The sequence below is a fragment of the Physella acuta genome, unplaced genomic scaffold, assembly GCF_028476545.2.
Source record: "Physella acuta isolate Inbredline_101_S28 unplaced genomic scaffold, ASM2847654v3 ptg000988l, whole genome shotgun sequence".
Classification (NCBI taxonomy): Eukaryota; Metazoa; Mollusca; class Gastropoda; family Physidae; genus Physella; species Physella acuta.
Window position 1 is genome coordinate 177,695 of NW_026732505.1, and position 27,763 is coordinate 205,457.

Genomic DNA, 27,763 nt, shown 5'->3' on the forward strand with positions numbered 1-27,763 from the left:
ACATCCTCAAACTTTGGTCTAACTTTATTGCTAAGTGGTTTTTAACTCAGAAAATGGGTTGCAGTTGATGTGCTAAGTGGATACAATCAACGTAATGTGTAACGTACCGTGTCACCATAAACAGAGGCGTAGGCATTAATTTAGCATGGAAAACGAAGCTATAACCCCCCCCCTCTTCCCTCCTAAGCTACATCTCCGTGCACAAATAAACAAGCAGCATACATTATATACAATTGGATGCTAACATTGCTTGGTCTTTACATCAAATAGATAGGCAAGTCTCGTTGTTATGGACGACACCAATCCAGAGTTCTTTCCAGCCTCCCCCCCCCCCGGGGTGGGGGGCACTTGAAATTATCGGTGGGAGGAGGGGTTTGCGGACTAAAATTTCTGGGGGGGGGGGGTGGCGGACGCTGTTAGAAGTATATACTTTCTATATAAATTCCATTTCGTTTTGGGGGGGGGCGGTAAACTTTTTCGGGGAGTGGGAGGGAGGTTATGCCACACTCCCCCCACCCCCCCCCCACCCCGAAGAGATGCCTGGAAGAAACTATGTACCAATCTTCAAGTCAAAAAGTTGAATTTAAATAGACTACCTTGTAGGAGGGGTGGGGGTCGTTCATACATCACTTCATGTCGAATCGTTTACACCACCTCACATACCTATCGTCAATCGATATAAAAAAAATTATTCATATTTCCAAGAGGCTTGGGAGCTTTTAAAAAGGGTTCCCCAATCGTAGAGTCAAATTTTTATTGAACAGTTTTTTTCCTCTCAAAGCCAGATTATCAACTTCCACTTGATGGGAATTTCGCGCGAAAAAAAAAATAATTTAAAAATAAATAATCAAAGCACTAAAAGGTCTAGTACAGAACCCGCCATGAGAGCCCACTGGAATTTTTTTTTTAATCTAAGGGCCACCCCGCCTAAAACAACCCCCGACCCACCCCGCCTAAAACAACCCCCGACCCACCCCGCCTAAAACAACCCCCTCCCCACCCCGCCTAAAACAACCCCCTCCCCACCCCGCCTAAAACAACCCCCTCCCCACCCCGCCTAAAACAACCCCCTCCCACCCCGCCTAAAACAACCCCCTCCCCACCCCGCCTAAAACAACCACCTCCCCACCCCGCCTAAAACAACCCCCTCCCCACCCCGCCTAAAACAACCCCCTCCCCACCGATCCTCCTCCGCCGTACGACGCTACTTCCTCTACTAGATCTAGCGCAACATTTAAAACTCGACCTGATGCCAAAATTAGATCGGAATATCCCACTTTCTTTCTTTTTTTCTTCCTACCAGAGACGGAAATGTCTTGTCTAGGCATGTTTGCTTTCTTTTATTTCTATCTATGTTGGAATGTATGTTCCTGGACCTAGATTTCTTAATTTGGATACTTAATTTATGTAGGTCTATATACTCGCATGCAATGTCATTGGTTGCACGTAGATTGGTTGACCCAATATGTTTTTAGCCGACGAGATATCCTATGTTGCTGGTATTTTTAAATACCCACTCGATAGCTAGGACTAAGAGAGCAAACCTTGGTCTAGATTTCTAAGTCAGGAGAAAAGGCTTGCTTAAGATTAGCCAAGTCGTACATTATAATATGGAACAGGCATTTTCATACTGATTCTGATTCTTGTTTACGTGAATTTATTTATATTTTACTGTTGTGATTTTACATCAACACTCGCACAAGTAATCATTTAAACTTTAACTGTAGAATGAATTATAACAGTTAATGGTAGTTACTTTAACAGCTTTTTGTTCAGTTACAATCGTTGTTATAAATCTAAATATGCCTATAGTAACCTATACGTTTTCTTGAAAACATTCTAAATACAAAAAATAAATAATATATTCAATATATATATATATATATATATATATATATATAAATCATATATATATATATATATATATATATATATATATATATATATATATATATATATATATATATATATATATATATATACTCAAAGCATCAGTGGTATAATTAACATGACGGCTACTAGTTTCGTTTGAATTAATCTCAATGTTATGAAGATTATAATGTTTATATTATTGATATTGATTGTAGGTTTTATAATCGATGTAATTATTGTTATCAATGTTATCATGACATTCAAATGATGGCGATAACTGAAGTGTGTGTGTGTGGGGGGGGGGGTAAGACAGATCGAAATCCGATTTTTTCATTCAAATAGAGTTACTGATTTTTAGAAATATATCAACCATTTTGTTAATTTGATTTTGACGAATTTTAATAAGAATTGATCAATACACATAATTTTAACACACATACGATCAATACACTTAATCTTCACACAAATACTATCAATGTACATAAACTTAATAATACGATAAATATACATAATCTTAACATTAAAACGATCAATATATATAATCTTAACACATATAAGCTGAGCTTACCAGAATTAAAGTGTAACATCTGCGTTTTTATTTCATTCAGAAGTTCAATAACTATTCATCTCTTTGTACTGTAATTCTTTTCTTCATTCAGCTTTTGTCAAACCAATCCAACATTTCTTTTTTCTTAATAGAAACGAGCTTTGAAAAGATATCGGTCGGAATATCGAGTTGTGCCTTGGTTTTCGCTGCGATTTGCCTCATCTATGTTGTACATCATGATTATGAGGTATGTTATGGAGGCTGTGTGGTCGAGTGGTAGAGCTTGTGCGATAAAATGTATGTGTTGTCAGTGGCTTCGCTAGGTCGGGTGTCACCTGATGACACACACACACACACACACACACACACACACACACATATATATATATATATATATATATATATATATATATATATATATATATATATATATATATATATATAGTTGTAATCGCGACACCTCTGCGTGTTGTATACCCAGGTTAGTGGGATGTTTAGACACGTATATGATTTTGTTACAGAAGCGAAAGAAATATTTAACATATTCTTGGTGCTTTTAGGTTAAGCACTGCCATTTCAGCGTATCAAAGGTTACTGTAAAGTTAGACAATTTTAAACTCGTTGGTATATATGGAGCAGGGTTCGGGGTGAGTACATACATAGCTTATGACCTAAACGCTGTTAATGTGACTTTGTAACAACACGATTTAAAAAGTAAACTTCCGCTCTTATAAAAAAAATAATTAAATAAAAAAATTTTGTGTGTGCAGTTTTCATAGAATTTGTTAACTCATCGTATGCATATTATTATTATGTTCATGTTATCATCGGTTTTATTATAGTTTATACTAAAACCCATTTTGAAATCTCATTACAATAATGACCTCAGTGAAGTTCGCTGATGTTTAGTATAATTGTAAAAAAATAGCAAAAAACTTGAGGGGGGTGCAAATCGAAAGTTTGAGGGGGGTGCAAATGGAAAGTTTGAGGGGGGGGGGGTGGGGGTGCAAATCGAAAGTTTGAGGGGGGTGCAGATCGAAAGTTTGAGGGGGGTTGCAAATCAAAAATTTTAAAGTTTGTCCCCAGGAAGGGTCACTACGCCTCTTGGGGGGGGGTGTGACACCATTAAGTGCCGCACCGGGTGACACCCGACCTCGCTACGCCACTGGCCTAATCTAAAAAAATTTTCTGTATAGTATTGATGCACAATATATTTTATAATAATATATTTTTAATGCACTAAAAAGATAAAAGTTTCAGCATTTATCTCTTATGAATAATGTCTCCAGATCAATCCTGATGAAGAGGAAAATGTTAGAAGCTGTTCTCTGGTGGGCCCGTCTTTGGCCAGCGCTGTTGTAGAATGTTTGGAGGGGAAAACAGGAGTTTGTTGTGAGGAATACTGTAAAGGTCTCTCTCAAGTACTCAACCGGGTATGTAAGCTGATTATGTAATTAACCAGGTATGTAGTGTGATTATGTAATAAACATGGTATGTAATCTGTGTATGTAATGAAAGAGATGTGTAATGCAATCATGTAATGAACTGTAATATGATTATGTAATCAGCCAGGTATGTAATACGATTATGTAATAAACCATGTATGTAATGGTATGTATGTAATGAACTAGATTTGTAATGGGATTATGCAATGAACTAGATATCTAATTAAAATAGGTAATGAACCTGGTATGTAACATAATGAGGTAATCAACGAGGTATGATGTAATATAACGAGGTAATGAACCAAAAATCTAATGTGACCAGGTAATTAACCACGTATGTAATATTACCAAGTAACTAATCAGGTATGTAATGTAATGAGGTTATGAATCACGTATGTAATTTGACGAGGTAATTAATCAGGTATGTAATGTAACTATGTAATGAACCGGGTGTCTGATATAACCAGGTAGCTAACAACATATGTAATACGACATTGTAGTAAACCATGCATGCCAATGTGATCATCTTAATGTGGGTATTATTTCGACAAGCTATTTAACATGATAATTTATAATAACAACTGTTCTATTGGTCTAATTATGAATTCATAGACAAAACGTTTTCATGTTTTTTAAGTCGTGCCCCACGATTTATTAAAGGAGTTTATAGAAATTCGAAAACTAAATCAATCATTTTGTTGTCTAAAAAAATTGTGTAGATGAATACATTAAAATTAATAAAGACACACTAAGCTCGATTTATTTTATGGTCGTAATAAATTTACCTCTAATTTCTTCTCACAGACTCTTTCAGTGATGGAGCTTAGAGGTAAGGAATTATATTTGCATACATATTTTAAGAACCAACAATGTAATATTAGAGTTCGCCTTTGCCATTAAGAGCTATTCAATAAATTCGCCAATGTTGATCATTAGCATGGCTCCATAGTCTAATAGACCATGGGATGATTTCCCTTTGGAAATCTTAACACAAAGTCTGGGCCCTGGGTTGAGAAGAGCCAGATGTTGCTCATGTATCAGGGCCCCCTATCCCCACACAGCTGATGGACCCGAGGGATTGTAATTACATTTTTGCAGGCGGACATTGTCAAGGATGATTTTTTTAAAAGCTCTTGAATATTACATTGTGAATGTGTTTTGTGTAACGATCAGAGGCGTAGCGACCCTTCCGGGCGCCCGGGGACAAACTTTTCGATTTGCACCCCCCCCCTCGAGATTTCGATTTGCACCCCCCTTCAAACTTTCGATTTGCACCCCCCCCCCCCCCTCGAGATTTTGATGTGCACCCCCCCCCCCCCTCAAACTTTCAATTTGCAACCCCCTCAACCTTTCAATTTATTTTTCCAACCCATTTTGGCGCCCCCTAAGCTCGGCGCCCGGGGACATATGTCCCCCCCGCCCCCCCCCCCCTCGCTACGTTACTGGTAACGATCACATTTTGTGGTGCTTTATTACAGTCACTACGCAAATCTTCATTCGTTATGGCACTTGGGTACATTAGATCTGTAGGTCTGTAGGCCTACATTCCGTAACTATGGCAACTTTAATCTTGTAGGTTCCCCCATTAGATCTGTACATTCCATGACTCTCAAAACTTTAATCTTTTAGGTTCCCCCATTAGATCTGTACATTTCGTGACTATGGCAACTTTAATCTTGTAGGTTCCCCCATTAGATCTGTACATTCCATGACTCTCAAAACTTTAATCTTTTAGGTTCCCCCATTAGATCTGTACATTCCGTAACTATGGCAACTTTAATCTTGTAGGTTCCCCCATTAGATCTGTACATTCCGTAACTATGGCAACTTTAATCTTTTAGGTTCCCCCATTAGATCTGTACATTCCGTAACTATGGCAACTTTAATCTTGTAGGTTCCCCCATTAGATCTGTACATTCCGTAACTATGGCAACTTTAATCTTTTATGTTCCCCCATTAGATGTGTACATTCCGTGACTATGGCAACTTTAATCTTTAAGGTTCCCCCATTAGATCTGTACATTCCATGACTATAAAAACTTTAATCTTTTAGGTTCCCCCATTAGATGTGTACATTCCGTGACTATGGCAACTTTAATCTTTTAGGTTCCCCCATTAGATCTGTACATTCTATGACTATGACAATTTTAATCTTTTAGGTTCCCCCGTTAGATCTGTACATTCTATGACTATCAAAACTTTAATCTTTAAGGTTCCCCGTTTAGATCTGTACATTCCATGACTATCAAAACTTTAATCTTTTAGGTTCCCCCATTAGATCTGTACATTCTATGACTATCAAAACTTTAATCTTTTATGTTCCCCCATTAGAGCTGTACATTCCGTGACTATCAAAACTTTAATCTTTTAGGTTCCCCAATTAGATCTGTACATTCCATGACTATGGCAACTTTAATCTTTTATGTTCCCCCATTAGATCTGTACATTCCAAGACTATGGCAACTGTAATCTTTTATGTTCCCCCATTAGATCTGTAAATTCCGTGACTATCAAAACTTTAATCTTTAAGGTTCCCCAATTAGATCTGTACATTCCATGACTATCAAAACTTTAATCTTTTAGGTTCCCCCATTAGATCTGTACATTCTATGACTATCAAAACTTTAATCTTTTATGTTCCCCCATTAGAGCTGTACATTCCGTGACTATCAAAACTTTAATCTTTTAGGTTCCCCAATTAGATCTGTACATTCCATGACTATGGCAACTTTAATCTTTTATGTTCCCCCATTAGATCTGTACATTCCAAGACTATGGCAACTTTAATCTTTTATGTTCCCCCATTAGATCTGTACATTCCAAGACTATGGCAACTGTAATCTTTTATGTTCCCCCATTAGATCTGTACATTCCGTGACTATCAAAACTTTAATCTTTTAGGTTCCCCAATTAGATCTGTACATTCCATGACTATCAAAACTTTAATCTTTTAGGTTCCCCCATTAGATCTGTAGGCAAACATTCCGTAACTATGGCAAATTTAATCTTTTAGGTTCCCCCATTAGATCTGTACATTCCGTGACTATAGCAACTTTAATCTTTTAGGTTCCCCCATTAGATCTGTACATTCCGTGACTATAGCAACTTTAATCTATTAGGTTCCCCCATTAGAACTGTACATTCCATGACTATCAAAACTTTAATCCACTAGGTTCCCCTGTGGTACCGCTGGAGTACACAAGCCCATCAGCTCACATAGCCTACAATGTAGGAGACAATGCCAAAGGTCGGTAAACTATCTTTGTCATTGTTCTTTTTTTTTCCCGTCTGTCTGTCTTTGAGCGGAGGTGTTTGAGATAAATCGTAATTGTAAATTTGTATTTCAAACTTAAATTTAATAACATTGTTAAAATACGTTTTTGTATTTAAATTCATACCTTAAATCTACATATTGAAAATGCTATTGAAGTGTGTTGCTGTTAAACCTGTTTTTTTTAAACGAAATTCATACCTTAAATCTACACATTGAAAATGCCATTGAAGTGTGTTACTGTTATACGTGTTTGTTTTTTAAACGAACAGAAAAGAAATCGTAATTGTAAATTTGTATTTCAAACTTAAATTTAATACCATAGTTAAAATACGTTTTTGTATTTAAATTCATACCTTGAATCTACACATTGAAAATGCCATTGAAGTGTGTTACTGTTATACGTGTTTGTTTTTTAAACGAACAGAAAAGAAAATATTAGAAAATATTTTTAAAAAACTAACGTTATTAAAATACAAGAAAAAAGTCGGCATTTCCCATACTTATATACAATTATGATTATGATAACTTTATTTCAACTATGCATGTTACAACCTGTTTAAATTTTAAAACATAGGCCTACACAACATATAACTTTTGATCCACTGTTTTCGCTTGTGTTTAACCTAACGGTATGTTGTATCAACATAGGGGACGGAGTGGTCTAGCGGTAGAGAGCTGGACTGCTAACCCGTTAGTCTCGAGTTCGAATCCGGGTTCAAGTCAGTAGACCGTCCCTGAGTCCACCCAACTCTGATGGGTACCCAACTAATGTTAGGGAAAGTAAAGGCGGCTGGGCATAGTGCTGACCACACTATCTCTTCATATGCCGAGGTCACAGAAACAAGTGAACTCTACTTTACTTGCCCCATAGACCGTCAGGTTTGAAAGGGAAACTTTTACTTTTACTTTTATGTTGTATCAATAGTTAACTTTCTTACTTGACTTTTCGTGTGTGGCCCATGTGGAACAAAAGGCTGCAGTCCCACCTCTCCATCAGACTTCATATTGAGCAGCTCTCTTTATCTGTCCCCTTGTAAGCCCGCAGCCCTTGTCTCGTATGCTACTGTCCTCTTCAAGGATTTCATTGGCCGGCCTCGCTTTCTCTTCCCTTGTTAAGTTGTATAGCGCTTGCTTGCGACACCGCCCTCTTCCTTGTCAGCTTATGCCGTATCCATCCCTATTCGCGGGCTTTAATATCCCTGTCTATTGGTTGTCATACCGTGTTAGCCTACTCTGTATAGAAAGTATCTACTAGTAACACACATTGAATTTTCTATCCACAGAGCCAGACTTCTCTAACGAGGATTATATCCACCACTATATCAATACATCCACAAATCCGTGTGAGTCTAATCCATACGGGGTGGAGCTTCAACAGGGGGGATTAAGGATAAATTACACAGGTAAATGATACATAACTGCACAGGTTAATAATACATTAATACACTTGTAAATAATACATTGAAATACACATATAGATGATATATTTAATACACAGATAAATGATACATTTATTACAAAAGTAAATGATACATTGATTACAAAGTTAAATAATATATTTAACACACACGTAAATGATACATTATTTACGCTTCTATATAACAACTAGGCATGCTGCCCAGCTTCGCTTAGGCTTTCGAAAACATTGAGAATTTGAATGCTTAATTAATTCGCCCATATAAGGCGCCGGTCAGTTGAGGTCAGTTTTGACCCCCTCATCGTAGACTTTTCGGCCAACCGGCCCCCGTGTTCTGTCGCCCCAAGGCAAGATCCTGCCAATTTGAAGCGCCTGCGGCGCCGGGAAGTGCCCTATCGGGCACCCGACAACTTAGCTTTATAGATCATCTAGATCTAGATCTAGAATCTCTAGATCTAGATGATCTAGAACATCTAGATCTAGATCAATATCTAGATCTAGAATCTCTAGATCTAGAATCCAAATAGATAAAATATTTTTTTTTTAAGTTTAGGCCGAGAAAATCGTATTGTATACATTTCATAGCGTACATAGCTCTAAATCATAGTTGAATGAAATAGTTCATTTTTAAAAATTCTAATCTCGGAAGATGACGTCATCAGTTTCGTGCTCTTGTTTTAGTGTAAACAATAAGCGACGTCATTGTTAAATGTGTTCTTGTCCCAAGTTTATACACTTTTCCGGTTGCATATATAATACTGTTTCTCTATATTCGAATACGCCTTTATTTTTTATTTTTCTTCTTTAAATAAAATTGTGGTTATACATTTAAAACATTTAACATATTATTTTCAACAAAAGTCCGTAAAAAGTTCTTCATATATCGCTGCCGATTCTGACGTGATGTCCGGCGAAAATATTTTGCGGACAGACAGAGAGAGAGAGAGAGAGAGAGATGTGCGAACGTGGGGTTTTATATATTAGGATTGCATAGCTTAACAATAATAGTAATATATTAATTACGTATGCATATAATACATTTGATGCACGGGTAACTATGCAGTTAAATAATGCATTAATTAGCAGGTGCACTATACATTAGTTACGCTTGTGTAAAATACTTTAATCACTCAAGTAAACGATACACTAATTCAATTTGTGTAGCTTGTGATAATGTTGAATTATATTGTTCTTTTTTTTGTAGGCACATATTATGTGTACAGTTCTATCACATTTCATCCTAGAAGCAGTAAAACTCCATCTGAGTTTCAGTTTCAGGTTAATATCATTGCATTTTTTTGTTCTATATTATATATCAACTGTAGCTATTGATAAACATTACAACACGCAGAGGCGTAGCGAGGGGGAGGGGGCGGGGGGTGCGGACCGCAACGGGTGACACCATTTAGGGGTTGACACCAAGGCAAAAAATAGCAAAATATATAGATAAAAACTTGACGGGGGGTGCAAATCGAAAGTTTGAGGGGTGGGGGGAGTGCAAATCGAAAATTTGAAAGTTTGTCCCCGGGAAGGGTCGCTACGCCTCTGGGGAGGGGGGGGGGGTGACACCATTAAGTGCCGCACCGTGTGACACCACTGACAACACGTAGCCCTACTTTGTCATCGAGTCGATTCGATTATAATTAGCAGTTTCTAGCATATTCTAATCTGTATCTTCAGTGAGCACCAACATATTGTTTTATCTGGCGGATGTTACATCGCTATTAGTATGGCTTCTGTTTTTTATTGCTCTATCGCTATCTATACGGTGTTTAACATTTGATCTTTCTGTCTTCTAGACCTGGCTCCACTACGTTCTACGGCACCGTCACAATAGCCCGGCAAATTCTGGCATCATCATGAGAACTGTTCACACACTGTGTCCCACCTGCAAAGGTAACATGGAGACCGCTTTTATAGGTAAGCTGTCCTCAAAGTATACATCTTTTACTCAAGTAAGCTAATGCTTATCAAACTACACACCATGTTCATAGGTAAGCTAACAGTCATCAAACTAAACATCTTTAAACAGGTAAGCTATCGGCAATCAAACTACACACCATGTTCATAGGTAAACTAACAGTCATCAAACTAAACACCTATGCACAGGTAAGCTACCAACAATGAAGCTACACAAGTATTTCACAGGTAAGCTTACAGTCACACAACCTGAGTTTTTACACGGAGAGCTACAGTTCCAGCGTATCTGATTTATTTTCAGGCACCTGCTGGTCAGGTCAGCCCAATACTGGCCCAGGCCGCCGTCATGACCGTGTTGTCAGCATTCAGTAAAGGTCAACTGATCTATCGTTCTATGTTTCTCAATACCTTATTACCCAATTGGGTGGTTTGGTCTTAAGATCGAATCTCGTGGACTCGAGAATGTGACAAGACCGCTCAGCTCTATTACAACACCACACCACACCAACACCACACCATCCCGTCATCATACCAAACCACACCACACTTATCTCCCTCACCATGTCATCATCCTACCACACCACTTCCTCACCACACCACACCACCCCTCACATCACCACCCCCTCACCACACCACACCCTCACAAAACCCCTTCACCACACCACTTCCTCACCACACCACCCCTCACCACACCACCCCTCACATCACCACACCACACCACACCCTCACAAAACCCCTTCACTACACCATCACCTCACTACACTACCCCCTCACCACACCACCCCTCACCACCCCCTTACTACACCAACCCCCTCACCACACCACACCACACCCACACCACACCATCTCACCATCAACCTACCACACCATCCTTTACATACCGTCAAGAAATAAAAGAATCCCACGTCATCTACCACAATACACCTTCTTCTCTAAAAACGTAACCCTTTATCTCACAACACATTCCACCCAAAACTTTTTCTTTCTAACTTTTTCAGGCGGTGTCTTCAACCTTAGTGCCAATGACGAGATCCAGGTAGCCATGTCTGGTTCTCACCTGTTCGACTGGCACCGACACTCAACCTACCTGGGTCTGTTTTTTCTGGCATGAACTTGACGCTTGCCACCGCGGCAAAAAATAAACCAAATAAAAACACAAAATCATTTTACGTATGTCTTTTATTCCATATTTTGTGTAGATCGGCGCAGCTTATCTGTAGAGTTTCTTTCAGGCGTTTCTTTGAGACGGGGTGGGACTTAGAGGCGTCTCCCTCCATGGAACGAAATATAATTTATCTATAAAAAATATACTTTTACTAGTGTTCAACGCCCCCCCCCCCCCCAAAAAAAAAATTCATGTCGCCCCCCCCCCTCCCCACCGGGAGAAAAAAAAGTCTGAAAGAAACACTGCTTGTGTGTTCCTGAATGTAAAACCAACACTCGTGGTCCCGTGTTGAGAACCTCTGGAAGTAACCGACGCGCTGTTTCCGAACTGATTCCCCAAAACATAAGCCACAAAGCGCATTGACATTTGAGAAAACCTTCATATTCCAATTCTATACCAGCTCGGGTAGGGCCTACGTAGGACCCAGCTCACGTGAACGATATCAAAATACGCTCAAAATCGAGTCGTCCCTTTTGTGTCCACCACCGTATGAAGCGATAATCTTATCCTTGATAAATTCTGTGGACGAAAAAGTATTTACATATACAACTGTATACAAACATAAGTAATAATTAATTATACATGAGGTTGTATTTAGTCTATTGATACTCACAGGATTTATATATATATATATATATATATATATATATATATATATATATATATATATATATATATATATATATACCAGTCAGGGGGGATAATTTGCAATTTATTTAGTTGCGGCCCCTGTGGAATCGCAACTATTGATGGTCTCAGGACAAAATATCTCGGGACAATTATTGATCTCAAGGACAAAATTTCTTAGGACAAATGATATCATGGACTTATAGTCTCAAACAAAATATCTCAGACAAAATATCTGACAACAACATATGCATACAGAATATATATATATTGTTCTGAATTCTCTTCTGTCCGTAAGATCATTTGTCCTTGAGATCATTTTCCTGAGATCATTTGTCCTGAGCTAATTAGTCCGTAAGATATTTGTCTGGGATAATTTGTCGGAAATAATTTGTCCGGTCCTGTCACCACTACTACAGATTAACTTTCGACTACAGATTAACTAACGGCTACATAGTAACTTACGACAGATTAACTTACGGCCACAGATTAACTTACAACAACAGATTAACTTACGACAACAGATTAACTTACTACTACAGATTAACTTACAACTACAGATCAGATTAACTTACTACTACAGATTAACTTACGTCTACAGATTAACTTACTACTACAGATTAACTTACTACTACAGATTAACTTACTACTACAGATTAACTTACGGCTACAGATTAACTTACGGCTACAGATTAACTTACGGCTTCATATTAACTTACGGCTACAGATTAACATACGGTTACATTTTAAATTACGACTACAGAATAACTTCCGACTACAGATTAACTTGCGACTACAGATTAACTTAAGGTCACAGATTAACATACGACTACATATTAACTTACGGATACATATTAACTTACGATTACAGATTAACTTACGACTACAGATTAACTTACGGATACAGTGTCCTAAATTAAACTATGACTACTGATTAACTTACGGCTACATATAATTTCACGGCTACATATTAACTTACTACTACAGATTAACTTACGGCTACAGATTAACTAACGACCACATTGTCCTAAATTAACCAGGGCTACAGATTAACTTACGGCAACTTATTAACTTACGACTACAGTGTCTCCAGATTAAGACACCGAGGAACATTCCAGTTAGACTCATCATGGCGGTGATGATCATAACGTTATTCCTCCTAGTGAAGACAGATTCGTAATGCACTTCAGCTGTAACAATACACAAAGATTCGTAATGCACTTCAGCTGTAACAATACACACAGATTCGTAATGCACTTCAGCTGTAACAATACACAAAGATTCGTAATGCACTTCAGCTGTAACAATACACACAGATTCGTAATGCACTTCAGCTGTAACAATACACACAGATTTGTAATGCACTTCAGCTGTAACAATACACACAGATTCGTAATGCACTTCAGCTGAAACAATACACACAGATTCGTAATGCACTTCAGCTGTAACAATACACACAGATTCGTAATGCACTTCAGCTGTAACAATACACACAGATTCGTAATGCACTTCAGCTGTAACAATACACACAGATTCGTAATGCACTTCAGCTGTAACAATACACACAGATTCGTAATGCACTTCAGCTGTAACAATACACACAGATTCGTAATGCACTTCAGCTGTAACAATACACACAGATTCGTAATGCACTTCAGCTGTAACAATACACACAGATTTGTAATGCACTTCAGCTGTAACAATACACACAGATTCGTAATGCACTTCAGCTGAAACAATACACACAGATTCGTAATGCACTTCAGCTGTAACAATACACACAGATTCGTAATGCACTTCAGCTGTAACAATACACACATATTCGTAATGCACTTCAGCTGTAACAATACACACAGATTCGTAATGCACTTCAGCTGTAACAATACACACAGATTCGTAATGCACTTCAGCTGTAACAATACACACATATTTGTTATGCACTTCAGCTGTAACAATACACACAGATTCGTAATGCACTTCAGCTGTAACAATACACACATATTCGTAATGCACTTCAGCTGTAACAATACACACAGATTCGTAATGCACTTCAGCTGTAACAATACACACAGATTCGTAATGCACTTCAGCTGTAACAATACACACAGATTCGTAATGCACTTCAGCTGTAACAATACACACATATTCGTAATGCACTTCAGCTGTAACAATACACACAGATTCGTAATGCACTTCAGCTGAAACAATACACACATATTCGTAATGCACTTCAGCTGTAACAATACACACAGATTCGTAATGCACTTCAGCTGTAACAATACATACAGATTTGTAATGCACTTCAGCTGTAACAATACACACAGATTCGTAATGCACTTCAGCTGTAACAATACACACAGATTCGTAATGCACTTCAGCTGTAACAATACACACAGATTCGTAATGCAATTCAGCTGTAACAATACACACAGATTCGTAATGCACTTCAGCTGTAACAATACATACAGATTCGTAATGCACTTCAGCTGTAACAATACACACAGATTCGTAATGCACTTCAGCTGTAACAATACACACAGATTCGTAATGCACTTCAGCTGTAACAATACACACAGATTCGTAATGCACTTCAGCTGAAACAATACACGAGGGGTGAATGGACATTTGGTAATTAATGGCAGATGAGAGAGACATTTAGTAATTAGTGGCTAGTATATCGTACACAAACCAATCGATCTGACTCTGGAAAATTTCCCATCTCTGGCTCATCGACCACAAACCAATCGACTCTACAACTCACCTAAAAACAGTTGTACACTCGCGTGTACACCCTACACAAACCAATCGACCAGACTCTACAACTCACCTAAAAACGAACAGTTGTAATCTCTCGTACACTGTACACACCAATCGACCACACTCTACAACACACCTAAAAACGAACAGTTGTACACTCGCGTGTACCTTGTACACACACCAATCGACCCTACTCTACAACCCACCTGAAAACGAACAGTTGTACACTCGCGTGTACACTGTACACACACAAATCGACCAGACTCAACAACTCACCTAAAAACGAACAGTTGTACACTCGCGTATACACCGTATACAAACCAATCGACCCTACTCTACAACTCACCTAAAAACGAACAGTTGTACACTCGCGTGTACACCGTACACACACAAATCGACCAGACTCAACAACTCACCTAAAAACGAACAGTTGTACACTCGCGTGTACACCTTACACAAACCAATCGACCCTACTCTACAACTCACCTAAAAACGAACAGTTGTACACTCGCGTGTACACCGTACACACACAAATCGACCAGACTCAACAACTCACCTAAAAACGAACAGTTGTACACTCGCGTGTACACCTTACACAAACCAATCGACCCTACTCTACAACTCACCTAAAAACGAACAGTTGTACACTCTCGTGTACACCGTACACAAAGTAAAACCGACAGAGAAGATCATGCTCGACATGCCGGCGACCGACAGGTTCCCCTGCCTGAGGCAGGCGTCGTTGCTATTGGCGACGATATCTCCGTAGTGAAGCTGCAGCCGACAGGACTCCTTCGTGGGTGGACAGCAGACAGTCACCATGTTGGTGCCCTGCCCGACGTTGCCGATCAGACAGCCGTTGTTGTCCAAGTCCAGCTTTTTGTTGTTGAAGAACACGGAGCCTTTGGTTTCAGGCTGGTCGTATATGTCTAGAGAAATTGGAAGTGGTCATAGATGTAAAGATTGTAGGCTAGAGGTAAATTAGAAGTGGTCATAGATGTAGAGATTGTAGACTAGAGGAAAATTAGAAGTGGTCATAGATGTTGAGATTGTAGGCTAGAGGTAAATTAGAAGTGGTCATAGATGTAGAGATTGTAGGCTAGAGGTAAATTAGAAGTGGTCATAGATGTAGAGATTGTAGGCTAAAGATAAATTAGAAGTGGAATGTAGAGATTGTAGGCTAAAGATAAATTAGAAGTGGAATGTAGAGACTGTAGGACAAAGGTAAATTAGAAGTGGTTCTATATATAGAGATTGTAGGCTAAAGACAAATTAGAAGTGGTCATACATGTAGAGAATGTAGGCTAAAGATAACTTGGAAACGGAATGTAGAGATTGTAAGCTAAAGATAAATTAGAAGAGGTCCTATATATAGAGATTGTAGACTAAAGATAAATTAGAAGTGGAATGTAGAGATTTTAGACTAAAGATAAATTAGAAGTGGAATGTAGAGATTGTAGGCTAAAGATAAATTAGAAGTGGAATGTAGAGATTGCAGGCTAAAGATAAATTAGAAGTGGAATGTAGAGACTGTAGGACAAAGGTAAATTAGAAGTGGTTCTATATATAGAGATTGTAGGCTAAAGACAAATTAGAAGTGGTCATACATGTAGAGAATGTAGGCTAAAGATAAATAAGAAGTGGAATGTAAAGATTGTAGGCTAAAGGTAAATTAGAAGTGGAATGTAGAGATTTTAGGCTAAATATAAATTAGAAGTGGAATGTAGAGATTGTAGGCTAAAGATAAATTAGAAGTGGAATGTAGAGATTGTAGGCTAAAGATAAATTAGAAGTGGAATGTAGAGATTGTAGGCTAAAGATAAATTAGAAGTGGAATGTAGAGATTGTAGGCTAAAGGTAAATTAGAAGTGGAATGTAGAGATTGTAGGCTAAAGATAAATTAGAAGTGGAATGTAGATATTGTAGGCTAAAGATAAATTAGAAGTGGAATGTAGAGATTGTAGGCTAAAGATAAATTAGAAGTGGAATGTAGAGATTTTAGGCTAAAGATAAATTAGAAGTGGTTTTATATAGAGAGATTGTAGGCTAAAGATAAATTAGAAGTGGAAAGTAGAGACTGTACTATAAAGGTAAATTAGAAGTGGTTCTATATATAGAGATTGTAGGCTAAATACAAATTAGAAGTGGTCATACGTGTAGAGAATGTAGGCTAAAGATAAATTAGAAGTGGAATGTAGAGATTGTAGGCAAAAGGTAAATTAGAAGTGGAATGTAGAGACTGTAGGCTCAAGATAAATTAGAAGTGGAATGTAGAGATTGTAGGACAAAGGTAAATTAGAAGTGGAATGTAGAGATTGTAGGCAAAAGGTAAATTAGAAGTGGAATGTAGAGACTGTAGGCTCAAGATAAATTAGAAGTGGAATGTAGAGATTGTAGGACAAAGGTAAATTAGAAGTGGAATGTAGAGAATGTAAGCTAAAGATAAATTAGAAGTGGAATGTAGAGATTGTAGGCTAAAGATAAATTAGAAGTGGAATGTAGAGATTTTAGGCTAAAGATAAATTAGAAGGGGAATGTAGAGATTGTAGGCTAAAGATAATTTAGAAGTGGAATGTAGAGAATGTAGGCTAAAGATAAATTAGAAATGGAATGTAGAGATTTTAGGCTAAAGATAAATTAGAAGTGGAATGTAGAGATTGTAGCAGTGGCGGAACTAGAAAAAAAGGGCCACCCCGCAAAATATTTTTTGAGGCCCCCTATATATATATATATATATATATATATATATATATATATATATATATATATATATATATATACACACACACAAAATACGAACGGAGGATACTCATTTCGGGCCTAATCTAGTTTTTAAAAAACACATTATTTTAAAAAATACATAAAACTTTTAATTTTCATTTCTAACAAATTACAACAATATGTCATGTGTTTAAGTGCATTAGTCTGTGTTGCAAATCTGTGTGTCACTTTTGATGTCGGCCGTATATAGATCTATGCAAGCCGTTCAAAAGTATATGAAACATGAAAGCTTTGTATGACAGTATGAGTAATGGTTTCTCGTGTTATGTTTATTTTTATGTTTTTTTTTTAAATTAATATTAATTTTTAAAAATTCCTTTTTATACTATGGCATTCTTTAGTATGTATTTTATAACAAATTATAATTAAGAGAAGTAATTGCTTTTCAATTTGCGTAGTACAAAACTATTAAAACAAGTTTATGGGCACTTCTATTTAAAAAAGGGAAATAAGGCATGGAAGTGGTTTGACTGTTTGTTTATATTGCACACTAAAGCTTGTGTAGATTTTTTTTTCTTTTACGCAACAGCGTGTGTTAGCTACTGTAGAACATTACTACAGTAGTAGTTTTTTTTTTTTACAAAACCATAATTAAGGTGCACGAAAACGTAATTTTGGAATACAAAGTCATTGCTTTTTGGTCAGATTTTGGGCCCCTAAACGGCCTGGGCCCCCCCGCATTGCGGGGTCTGGCGGTATGGTAGTTCCGCCCCTGGATTGTAGGCTAAAGATAAATTAGAAGTGGAATGTAGAGATTGTAGGCTAAAGATAAATAAGAAGTGGAATGTAAAGATTGTAGGCTAAAGGTAAATTAGAAGTGGAATGTAGAGATTTTAGGCTAAATATAAATTAGAAGTGGAATGTAGAGATTGTAGGCTAAAGATAAATTAGAAGTGGATTGTAGAGATTGTAGGCTAAAGATAATTTAGAAGTGGTTCTATATATAGAGATTGTAGGCTAAAGATAAATTAGAAGGGGAATGTAGAGATTGTAGGCTAAAGATAATTTAGAAGTGGAATGTAGAGAATGTAGGCTAAAGATAAATTAGAAGTGGAATGTAGAGATTTTAGGCTAAAGATAAATTAGAAGTGGAATGTAGAGATTGTAGGCTAAAGATAAATTAGAAGTGGAATGTAGAGATTGTAGGCTAAAGATAAATAAGAAGTGGAATGTAGAGATTTTAGGCTAAATATAAATTAGAAGTGGAATGTAGAATTGTAGGCTAAAGATAAATTAGAAGTGGATTGTAGAGACTGTAGGATAAAGGTAAATTAAAAGTGGTTTTATATATAGAGATTTCAGGCTAAAGATAAATTAGAAGTGGAATGTAGAGATTGTAGAGATTTTAGAAACCACGAGACATTAACCACCATAGCAACCACACCCCAACACTCACTATACGAGTGCATGAGCGTCCCCCGAAGCTGTTTCGCCAGGTCCTTCTCATTCGGCGACAGCCACCGCACACGGATCCTACTGGCCCGCTGGTTGTAGTACACACGGTGCATGTACAGGACCACGAAACTGTCGCTGGCGGTGCGGTCTCTGTAGCAGGAACAGTTGCCTCCGATCTCGAAGCCGCAGTTGTAGAAAGGAACTGTGCACGCCTGTAAGAGCAGTGGTTCTTAACCTGGGTTCGATCGAACCCCAGGGGTGAGTCAGTCTCAGGGGTGGTCAAGACACACATCTGACTCATTGGATTGATGATCGGGTTTTGTTAGTGTGGATGATAGAACTATTTTAAGAAAGATTGGTTGAATCCGCGTATGAAACCGGTTTGGTTCGATAACTCCAAAACGGTTAAGGACCACTGTGCTAAAATAAGGATCTTAAGAATGGTACATGCAGAGGCGGATGGTCGAGGGAACATGAAAGTCTCGGACTCCGTGCTTAAGAGTGTAGTGCATTCGCCAGTCCTATCAGGTCTGATGGGTACCTGACTCATGGTATATAAAGAGTCTGGACATTGACATGACTACACTGTCCCTTCATATAAGTTGGATGTCTGTGAGTCAGTGGCGTAGCGAGGTCGGGTGTCACCCGGTGATGCACTTAATGGTGTCACCCCCCCCCCCCCCAGAGGCGTATCGACCATTCTCGGGGACAAACTTTCAATTTTCGATTTGCACCACCCCCCCCTTCAAACTTTCGATATGCACACCCCCCCCTCGCCCCCCCCCACTCAAACTTTCTAAAAACACTATTTAACACTCGACTTAATCACTTAATTAAGTGGAATTATCATTTTTCTCTATATATTTTGCTATTTTTTAATTGGTGTCACCCCCCTAAATGGTGTCACCCAGTGCGGTCCCACCCCCCACCCCCCCCCGCGCTATGCCTCTGCTGTGAGTAAACATTGCTCTAATGGGTACCTGACTCACGGTAGAAAAAGGGTCTGGGCATTGAGCTGACCTTACTGTGAGTAAACTGCTTACAAGACTATCCATCTAAATATACTAAACTGGCCACCTCAACAATAAAAGGCTACATTAATATATAAAACCTACTACCTCAACTTTTGCTACCTGAACAACATAAGGCTACCTCACCTGAATATATGAAACCTGCTACCTCAACTTTTGCTACCTGAACAACATAAGGCTACCTCACCTGAATATATGAAACCTGCTACCTCAACTTTTGCTACCTGAACAACATAAGGCTACCTCACCTGAATATATGAAACCTGCTACCTCAACTTTCGCTACCTGAACAACATAAGGCTACCTCACCTGAATATATGAAACCTGCTACCTCAACTTTTGCTACCTGAACAACATAAGGCTACCTCACCTGAATATATGAAACCTGCTACCTCAACTTTTGCTACCTGAACAACATAAGGCTACCTCACCTGAATATATGAAACCTGCTACCTCAACTTTTGCTACCTGAACAACATAAGGCTACCTCACCTGAATATATGAAACCTGCTACCTCAACTTTTGCTACCTGAACAACATAAGGCTACCTCACCTGAATATATGAAACCTGCTACCTCAACTTTTGCTACCTGAACAACATAAGGCTACCTCACCTGAATATATGAAACCTGCTACCTCAACTTTTGCTACCTGAACAACATAAGGCTACCTCACCTCAATATATGAAACCTGCTACCTCAACTTTTGCTACCTGAACAAAATAAGGCTACCTCACCTGAATATATAAAACTTGCTACCTCAACTTTTGCTACCTGAACAACATAAGGCTACCTCACCTGAATATATGAAACCTGCTACCTCAACTTTTGCTACCTGAACAAAATAAGGCTACCTCACCTGAATATATAAAACTTGCTACCTCAACTTTTGCTACCTGAACAACATAAGGCTACCTCACCTGAATATATGAAACCTGCTACCTCAACTTTTGCTACCTGAACAACATAAGGCTACCTCACCTGAATATATGAAACCTGCTACCTCAACTTTTGCTACCTGAACAACATAAGGCTACCTCACCTGAATATATGAAACCTGCTACCTCAACTTTTGCTACCTGAACAACATAAGGCTACCTCACCTGAATATATGAAACCTGCTACCTCAACTTTTGCTACCTGAACAACATAAGGCTACCTTGAAACCTGCTACCTCAACTTTTGCTACCTGAACAACATAAGGCTACCTCACCTGAATATATGAAACCTGCTACCTCAACTTTTGCTACCTGAACAACATAAGGCTACCTCACCTGAATATATGAAACCTGCTACCTCAACTTTTGCTACCTGAACAACATAAGGCTACCTCACCTGAATATATGAAACCTGCCACCTCAACTTTTGCTACCTGAACAACATAAGGCTACCTCACCTGAATATATGAAACCTGCCACCTCAACTTTTGCTACCTGAACAACATAAGGCTACCTCACCTGAATATATGAAACCTGCTACCTCAACTTTTGCTACCTGAACAACATAAGGCTACCTCACCTGAATATATGAAACCTGCTACCTCAACTTTTGCTACCTGAACAACATAAGGCTACCTCACCTGAATATATGAAACCTGCTACCTCAACTTTTGCTACCTGAACAACATAAGGCTACCTCACCTGAATATATGAAACCTGCTACCTCAACTTTTGCTACCTGAACAACATAAGGCTACCTCACCTGAATATATGAAACCTGCTACCTCAACTTTTGCTACCTGAACAACATAAGGCTACCTCACCTGAATATATGAAACCTGCTACCTCAACTTTTGCTACCTGAACAACATAAGGCTACCTCACCTGAATATATGAAACCTGCTACCTCAACTTTTGCTACCTGAACAACATAAGGCTACCTCACCTGAATATATGAAACCTGCCACCTCAACTTTTGCTACCTGAACAACATAAGGCTACCTCACCTGAATATATGAAACCTGCCACCTCAACTTTTGCTACCTGAACAACATAAGGCTACCTCACCTGAATATATGAAACCTGCTACCTCAACTTTTGCTACCTGAACAACATAAGGCTACCTCACCTGAATATATGAAACCTGCTACCTCAACTTTTGCTACCTGAACAACATAAGGCTACCTCACCTGAATATATGAAACCTGCCACCTCAACTTTTGCTACCTGAACAACATAAGGCTACCTCACCTGAATATATGAAACCTGCTACCTCAACTTTTGCTACCTGAACAACATAAGGCTACCTCACCTGAATATATGAAACCTGCTACCTCAACTTTTGCTACCTGAACAAAATAAGGCTACCTCACCTGAATATATAAAGCTTGCTACCTCAACTTTTGCTACCTGAACAACATAAGGCTACCTCACCTGAATATATGAAACCTGCTACCTCAACTTTTGCTACCTGAACAACATAAGGCTACCTCACCTGAATATATGAAACCTACTACCTCAACTTTTGCTACCTGAACAACATAACATAAGGCTACCTCACCTGAATATATGAAACCTACTACCTCAACTTTTGCTACCTGAACAACATAAGGCTACCTCACCTGAATATATGAAACCTGCTACCTCAACTTTTGCTACCTGAACAAAATAAGGCTACCTCACCTGAATATATAAAACTTGCTACCTCAACTTTTGCTACCTGAACAACATAAGGCTACCTCACCTGAATATATAAAACCTGCCACCTCAACTTTTGCTACCTGAACAACATAAGGCTACCTCACCTGAATATATAAAACTTGCTACCTCAACTTTTGCTACCTGAACAACATAAGGCTACCTCACCTGAATATATGAAACCTGCTACCTCAACTTTTGCTACCTGAACAACATAAGGCTACCTCACCTGAATATATGAAACCTGCTACCTCAACTTTTGCTACCTGAACAAAATAAGGCTACCTCACCTGAATATATAAAACTTGCTACCTCAACTTTTGCTACCTGAACAACATAAGGCTACCTCACCTGAATATATGAAACCTGCTACCTCAACTTTTGCTACCTGAACAAAATAAGGCTACCTCACCTGAATATATAAAACTTGCTACCTCAACTTTTGCTACCTGAACAACATAAGGCTACCTCACCTGAATATATGAAACCTGCTACCTCAACTTTTGCTACCTGAACAAAATAAGGCTACCTCACCTGAATATATAAAACTTGCTACCTCAACTTTTGCTACCTGAACAACATAAGGCTACCTCACCTGAATATATGAAACCTGCTACCTCAACTTTTGCTACCTGAACAACATAAGGCTACCTCACCTGAATATATGAAACCTGCTACCTCAACTTTCGCTAACGTACCGACCTATAGGCTACATCACCTGTTATCATGGATGAATGACTCTCGCTACCTGAACAGCATAAGGCTACATCACCTGTTATCATGGATGAATGACTCTCGCTACCTGAACAACACCTGCTCTCACCTGCTCAAATTGATTCTGCTGATTGGCTGTCTCAAAGAAAAACATGGACAGCAGGACGTCCTCAACGTTCTTCACCCTGACATGGACCCGGACTGTCAGGTTCTCGTCTTTGGTATCGATACCACAGGAGCCTTTTCGGGCTGGGATCTCCAGAGTCATTTTGTTTGGTTGGCACCAAGTCGTCAGCGCCAGTGCTGAGAGAAACCATAGGGGTGAATATGAGAGTACGACAGGATATAGAATGGGTCGTCATGAAGATTAAGTGTTGCGTGGTCGACTCGATACTGTAACTCCGATACAAATGCTAGATTGTTAAATATTGAAGATTATGTGTTGCGAAGTATCGATACTGACAAATCATAGATTGTTAAATAGAGGTTATGTGTTGTGAGGTATCGATACTGACAAATCATAGATTGTTAAATAGAGAAGAGTATGTGTTGTGAGGTATCGATACTGACAAATCATAGATTGTTAAATATCAAAGATTATGTGTTACGTGGTATCGATACTGTAACCCCGGTACTTGTCCTAGATTGTTAAATATCGAAGATTCTGTGTGGTGTGGTATCGATACTTAAACCCCGGTACAAATCCTAGAATGTCATATTTCGAAGATTGTGTATTGCGTGGTATCTATAATGTAACCCCTGAACAAATCCTAGATTTTTTATATCGAAGATTATGTGTTGGATGGTATCGATACTATTACATTACTAATCATATATTATTAAGTAACCAAATCACAAAACGCCAGACCACTAAAATGACGTCATTCCTCATCCTACTTCATCTCAATACTATTTTAGCAAAACTGTGTTTGAAAACATGGACTTCTTTAAAAACAAATGCTGACTAAACTCAGTCAACGGTGACCAAGTTGATCATCTATTATTTCAAAATACAATAAGTCGCTTACAGACCGAAATTTCAGTTTGCGACGTTACTTTTTCAATATCAAAGAAAGCCTTAAAACCTTTAAAACACACCCCCCCCCTCTCGTTCCACATCGTCTAAATCCCAACGCCTCACTCTAAAAGAACTACCCATTAAAACACAAGAAAACATCTTACCTGAAAACACTATAACATACAATATGTAGCTTGTGGGACTGTATAGGCCGCGGCTTCCTTGACAACCAGACACCATATTGTTTGTCTTGTGTGTAATATAGCTCAATGCTATTCAAATGGTGTCCTAAATATAAATGCGGGATGAATGAACGGTGGGGCGGATAGGATAAATAGAGTGAGTGAAGCTAATGTGGGAGGGGAGAGAAATGAGTGGGGAGGTGTGTGTGTGTGGGGGGGGGGGGAGGTAAACAACTTTTAAAAAATTCGTGGAGCGTTAGCAGATGCCTTCGCCGAATATTGAACATCAGATGGCCTTAAAATTACCATTGCCGAACAATGGATAACATTTTGGCTAAACCATACTGGCAAAGAAATACAAAAGCGCAAATGGGGAAACCGTCTAGCAAAAACACTAGACAGACTGTAGGTTGGAATCCAAAAGAAAGTGGAACGTAGGTATGCCAAAAACAAAAGTGGAAAAGGTCTGTTACCACTGAAAAAGAAGCAGATGCTATAATGTGGACACACCTTGGAGGAATTGCCTAAAAACCGAGTACGATGGAAAGATAAGGTTGTGTCCTTATGCTTCATAAAGAGTCAACAAGGATGATGATGATGATGATGATGATGATGATGATGGTGATGATGATGATGATGATGACGATGATAATGATGATAATAATGATGATGATGATGATGATGATGACGATGATAATGATGATAATAATAATGATAATGATAATGATAATGATAATGATAATGATAATGATAATGATAATGATAATGATAATGATAATGATAATGATAATGATAATGATAATGATAATGATAATGATAATGATAATGATAATGATAATGATAATGATAATGATAATGATAATGATAATGATAATGATAATGATAATGATAATGATAATGATAATGATAATGATAATGATAATGATAATGATAATGATAATGATAATGATAATGATAATGATAATGATAATGATAATGATAATGATAATGATAATGATAATGATAATGATAATGATAATGATAATGATAATGATAATGATAATGATAATGATAATGATAATGATAATGATAATGATAATGATAATGATAATGATAATGATAATGATAATGATAATGATAATGATAATGATAATGATAATGATAATGATAATGATAATGATAATGATAATGATAATGATAATGATAATGATAATGATAATGATAATGATAATGATAATGATAATGATAATGATAATGATAATGATAATGATAATGATAATGATAATGATAATGATAATGATAATGATAATGATAATGATAATGATAATGATAATGATAATGATAATGATAATGATAATGATAATGATAATGATAATGATAATGATAATGATAATGATAATGATAATGATAATGATAATGATAATGATAATGATAATGATAATGATAATGATAATGATAATGATAATGATAATGATAATGATAATGATAATGATAATGATAATGATAATGATAATGATAATGATAATGATAATGATAATGATAATGATAATGATAATGATAATGATAATGATAATGATAATGATAATGATAATGATAATGATAATGATAATGATAATGATAATGATAATGATAATGATAATGATAATGATAATGATAATGATAATGATAATGATAATGATAATGATAATGATAATGATAATGATAATGATAATGATAATGATAATGATAATGATAATGATAATGATAATGATAATGATAATGATAATGATAATGATAATGATAATGATAATGATAATGATAATGATAATGATAATGATAATGATAATGATAATGATAATGATAATGATAATGATAATGATAATGATAATGATAATGATAATGATAATGATAATGATAATGATAATGATAATGATAATGATAATGATAATGATAATGATAATGATAATGATAATGATAATGATAATGATAATGATAATGATAATGATAATGATAATGATAATGATAATGATAATGATAATGATAATGATAATGATAATGATAATGATAATGATAATGATAATGATAATGATAATGATAATGATAATGATAATGATAATGATAATGATAATGATAATGATAATGATAATGATAATGATAATGATAATGATAATGATAATGATAATGATAATGATAATGATAATGATAATGATAATGATAATGATAATGATAATGATAATGATAATGATAATGATAATGATAATGATAATGATAATGATAATGATAATGATAATGATAATGATAATGATAATGATAATGATAATGATAATGATAATGATAATGATAATGATAATGATAATGATAATGATAATGATAATGATAATGATAATGATGTTTCTCAACCGCCATTAGTTTTCCTAACGTAAGTAAAGTACTCATCTTACGGACTCAAGCACAGATCCAAACTTAATACCTTATGGTTAACAGTCGTACTTTTTACCTTCCAACCACACCGTCCCAAACCAGTCACAACGTATCACATTCACTTTTCCCTTGCCATTAATAAGCCCTTTATTGTCAACCATATTCTTTATTTACTTTTTAATATAAATTACCTAAAGTAAAACGAACACAGGAAAATGGCGCATACAATGATGAATTACGTGTAACATATGTTAGGTACATAAAGTACAAACTAACATATGTGCTGGATACTTACCTTACCTTCAGAACCCGACCCTAGTGAAATGGATAGCACGTACTTTAGGACCTTACTGTGGTAAACATTGATGATTGTTGATCTTGTTACAATAATGTTTTGATATTCCGTGTCGATCATATCCTGTAACTAGCACTAATCGGCACCAAACTTAATCACACACAAGCTACAAAGTGTGAAAGAGATGCGTCCACCGCACTCGTTGCTTGTTGCGCACCAAAACAAATCAAAGAGAAGTGTTCACTTGTTCATAGAGACGTTAACTCATTCTCAACATATCTAACATTTTCTTCGGGGTGTTTCATTTAT

The 27,763-nt window shown here is 37.2% G+C and overlaps 2 protein-coding genes across 3 annotated transcripts; one reads left to right on the plus strand and one right to left on the minus strand.

Annotated features, from left to right (window-relative positions):
* Positions 1-1,286: 1,286 nt before the first annotated feature.
* Positions 1,287-11,624, plus strand: LOC131954308 (tumor necrosis factor ligand superfamily member 6-like). The gene is made up of 9 exons (XM_059317890.1): positions 1,287-1,324; positions 2,572-2,666; positions 3,709-3,852; positions 4,669-4,693; positions 7,037-7,111; positions 8,422-8,541; positions 9,760-9,833; positions 10,355-10,475; positions 11,474-11,624. The coding sequence occupies exons 1-9, from the start codon at positions 1,312-1,314 to the stop codon at positions 11,584-11,586; spliced, it is 780 nt and encodes a 259-aa protein (XP_059173873.1). The 5' UTR covers positions 1,287-1,311; the 3' UTR covers positions 11,587-11,624.
* A 243-nt stretch (positions 11,625-11,867) lies between these two features.
* LOC131954320 (uncharacterized) lies at positions 11,868-27,563 on the minus strand. Of its 2 annotated transcripts, XM_059317914.1 has the most exons (8): positions 27,455-27,563; positions 24,763-24,886; positions 23,690-23,883; positions 19,202-19,412; positions 15,685-15,953; positions 15,441-15,474; positions 13,344-13,457; positions 11,868-12,159 (listed from the first exon to the last, which is right to left on the minus strand). In XM_059317914.1, exons 2-8 carry the CDS (start codon positions 24,836-24,838, stop codon positions 12,083-12,085), a joined length of 975 nt encoding a protein of 324 aa, XP_059173897.1. In that variant the 5' UTR covers positions 24,839-24,886; positions 27,455-27,563; the 3' UTR covers positions 11,868-12,082. The 2 variants fall into 2 exon arrangements, with proteins under 2 accessions (XP_059173897.1, XP_059173899.1); XM_059317916.1 differs by lacking the exon at positions 15,441-15,474 and having other exon boundaries at positions 15,651-15,953.
* Positions 27,564-27,763: the final 200 nt, after the last annotated feature.

Excerpts from the sequence above, each read along its gene's own strand:
- LOC131954320 (XM_059317914.1), bottom strand. The coding sequence starts at position 24,838 with ATGGTGTCTGGTTGTCAAGGAAGCCGCGGCCTATACAGTCCCACAAGC. Across the intron at positions 19,413-23,689 it reads AGCAGAATCAATTTGAGCAG|GCGTGCACAGTTCCTTTCTA; the intron begins GTGAGAGCAGGT and ends CTGCTCTTACAG. Across the intron at positions 15,475-15,684 it reads TCGGTTTTACTTTGTGTACG|GTGTACACGCGAGTGTACAA; the intron begins GTGTACACGAGA and ends GGTTTGTGTAAG.
- LOC131954308 (XM_059317890.1), top strand. Across the intron at positions 3,853-4,668 it reads TCTCTCAAGTACTCAACCGG|ACTCTTTCAGTGATGGAGCT; the intron begins GTATGTAAGCTG and ends TTCTTCTCACAG. Across the intron at positions 8,542-9,759 it reads ATTAAGGATAAATTACACAG|GCACATATTATGTGTACAGT; the intron begins GTAAATGATACA and ends TTTTTTTTGTAG.